General features: G+C 36.1%; 1 protein-coding gene across 1 annotated transcript; it reads left to right on the top strand.

Annotated features, from left to right (window-relative positions):
- The first annotated feature begins 364 nt into the window (after positions 1-364).
- On the top strand, positions 365-1,571 carry LOC120129517 (probable O-methyltransferase 3). Its single transcript, XM_039146990.1, has 2 exons — positions 365-1,141; positions 1,239-1,571. Exons 1-2 carry the CDS (start codon positions 377-379, stop codon positions 1,563-1,565), a joined length of 1,092 nt encoding a protein of 363 aa, XP_039002921.1. The 5' UTR covers positions 365-376; the 3' UTR covers positions 1,566-1,571.
- The last annotated feature ends 297 nt before the right edge of the window (positions 1,572-1,868 follow it).

The raw sequence follows: 1,868 nt of genomic DNA, 5'->3' as shown, positions 1-1,868 counted from the left end.
CATAAGAACAACTAATTATCTTAAATTTTAATTTAATTTTAGATATCAATAGTTATACAAAAAAATTAATTAAAAAATCTAGGAAAATTATAATTCTTTTAAACATGGAGATTATACCAAAACAGACTTCGCTAATTCAAGGGCAATCCTGTTAAGTGGCCCCACCTAATATTAATTTTATCAAATAGGCGTTAACTAGTACGGTTGCTTGCTGGTGACGATTTTAGGTAATTATTATATTAGTTATTCTCGTCAACTTTTTGACATGTAAAATTATTTTGAGACGCCTCCCCGTCCATATATCTGTTTCAGTCTATAAATAGCATATTTCATAGGTATGCTGGTTTCATAGCAAAACAGAAACACCTTAGCTAAGATGGATAAGGGCAGTGTGAATGAGCTACTTCAAGCTCATGCTCATGTATGGAATTACATTTTTAACTTCATAAATTCTATGTCCTTGAAATGTGCTGTTGAATTAGGTATCCCAGATATCATTCACAACCATGGCAAGCCCATGACTGTGACCGAGTTGGTCGCTGCACTACCGACGCTCAACCCTACCAAGGCATGCAACATGTACCGGCTGATGCGTATTTTAGTTCACTCTGGCTTCTTTGCACAACAAAAGCTAAGCGGTGGCGCCCAAGAAGATGGTTATGTTCTTACCAGTGCCTCTCGTTTCCTGCTCAAGGATGATCCCTTAAGCGTAACGCCTTTTCTGAAAGCTTTGTTGGATCCTGTTTTAACAAAGCCTTGGGATTGTCTAGGCATGTGGTTTCAAAATAATGATTTTACACCATTTGACACAGCTCATGGGAAGACATTGTGGGACTATGGTGGTCATGACCCAAAGCTTGCTAATTGTTTCAATGAAGCCATGGCTAGCGATGCTCGATTGATTACTAGCATTTTGATTGACAAGTGTAAGGGCTCATTTGAGGGATTGAATTCGTTGGTGGACGTTGGAGGGGGCACAGGAACACTGGGAAAGGCCATTGCTGATGCATTTCCAAACTTGGAATGCACTGTGTTCGATCTTCCTTATGTTGTTGCTGGCCTACAAGATAGTAAGAACTTGAAATATGTTGGAGGCGATATGTTTGAGGATGTTCCAGTTGCAGATGCAGTTTTACTAAAGGTTTTTTTTTTACCAGTAATCTCTTTCTAACTTTTTTCTAATTGGTTTAAATTAAACACTAATGCTTTTGATATATTCTTTCGATTTGATTATATAGTCGATATTACACGATTGGAATGATGATGAATGCTTGAAGATTCTGAAGCGATGTAAAGAGGCCATTTCAAATCAAGACAAACGGGTGATGATAAAAAAGAAGGTGATTATAATAGACATGGTACTGATGGAAAATGATAAAGAGAATGATGAAAGCAGGAAATCGATCGAAACGCAGCTGTTCTTCGATATGTTGATGATGGTGTTGGTGACAGGTCGAGAGAGGCGGGAAGAAGAGTGGTCTGAGCTATTTTCTGCTGCAGGTTTCAGCGACTATAAGATTACTCCTATACTAGGTTTAAGATCTCTCATTGAGGTTTACCCTTAATTAAAAAAAATACTCTTTCGTGTTGTTATTATTTTCCTTCACTAGTATTTATCAAATAAATATGACTACATCTGTACGTCTGCATCTGTATTAAAAGTTATATGAGAATTGGATTTAAGTGAAATTGTGTGTAGTTACACAGATATGTCATTAATAAATTCTGTTAAATTGAAAGTAATTGAAATCTTTAATTATACCTTTTATTCTTTGAGGAATGGTAAATCATACTACTAGTAATATTTATTTTCGGTCTTGACGACTTTGGTCATCGGTTTAAAAATTAAGTACATATAGTGTCTTACG

This window comes from Hibiscus syriacus, unplaced genomic scaffold (assembly GCF_006381635.1).
Source record: "Hibiscus syriacus cultivar Baekdansim isolate YM2019G1 unplaced genomic scaffold, ASM638163v2 tig00110502_pilon, whole genome shotgun sequence".
NCBI lineage: Eukaryota > Viridiplantae > Streptophyta > Magnoliopsida > Malvales > Malvaceae > Hibiscus > Hibiscus syriacus.
The sequence above is the reverse complement of the archived record's forward strand: the minus strand, read 5'-3'. Positions and strand labels throughout refer to the sequence as shown.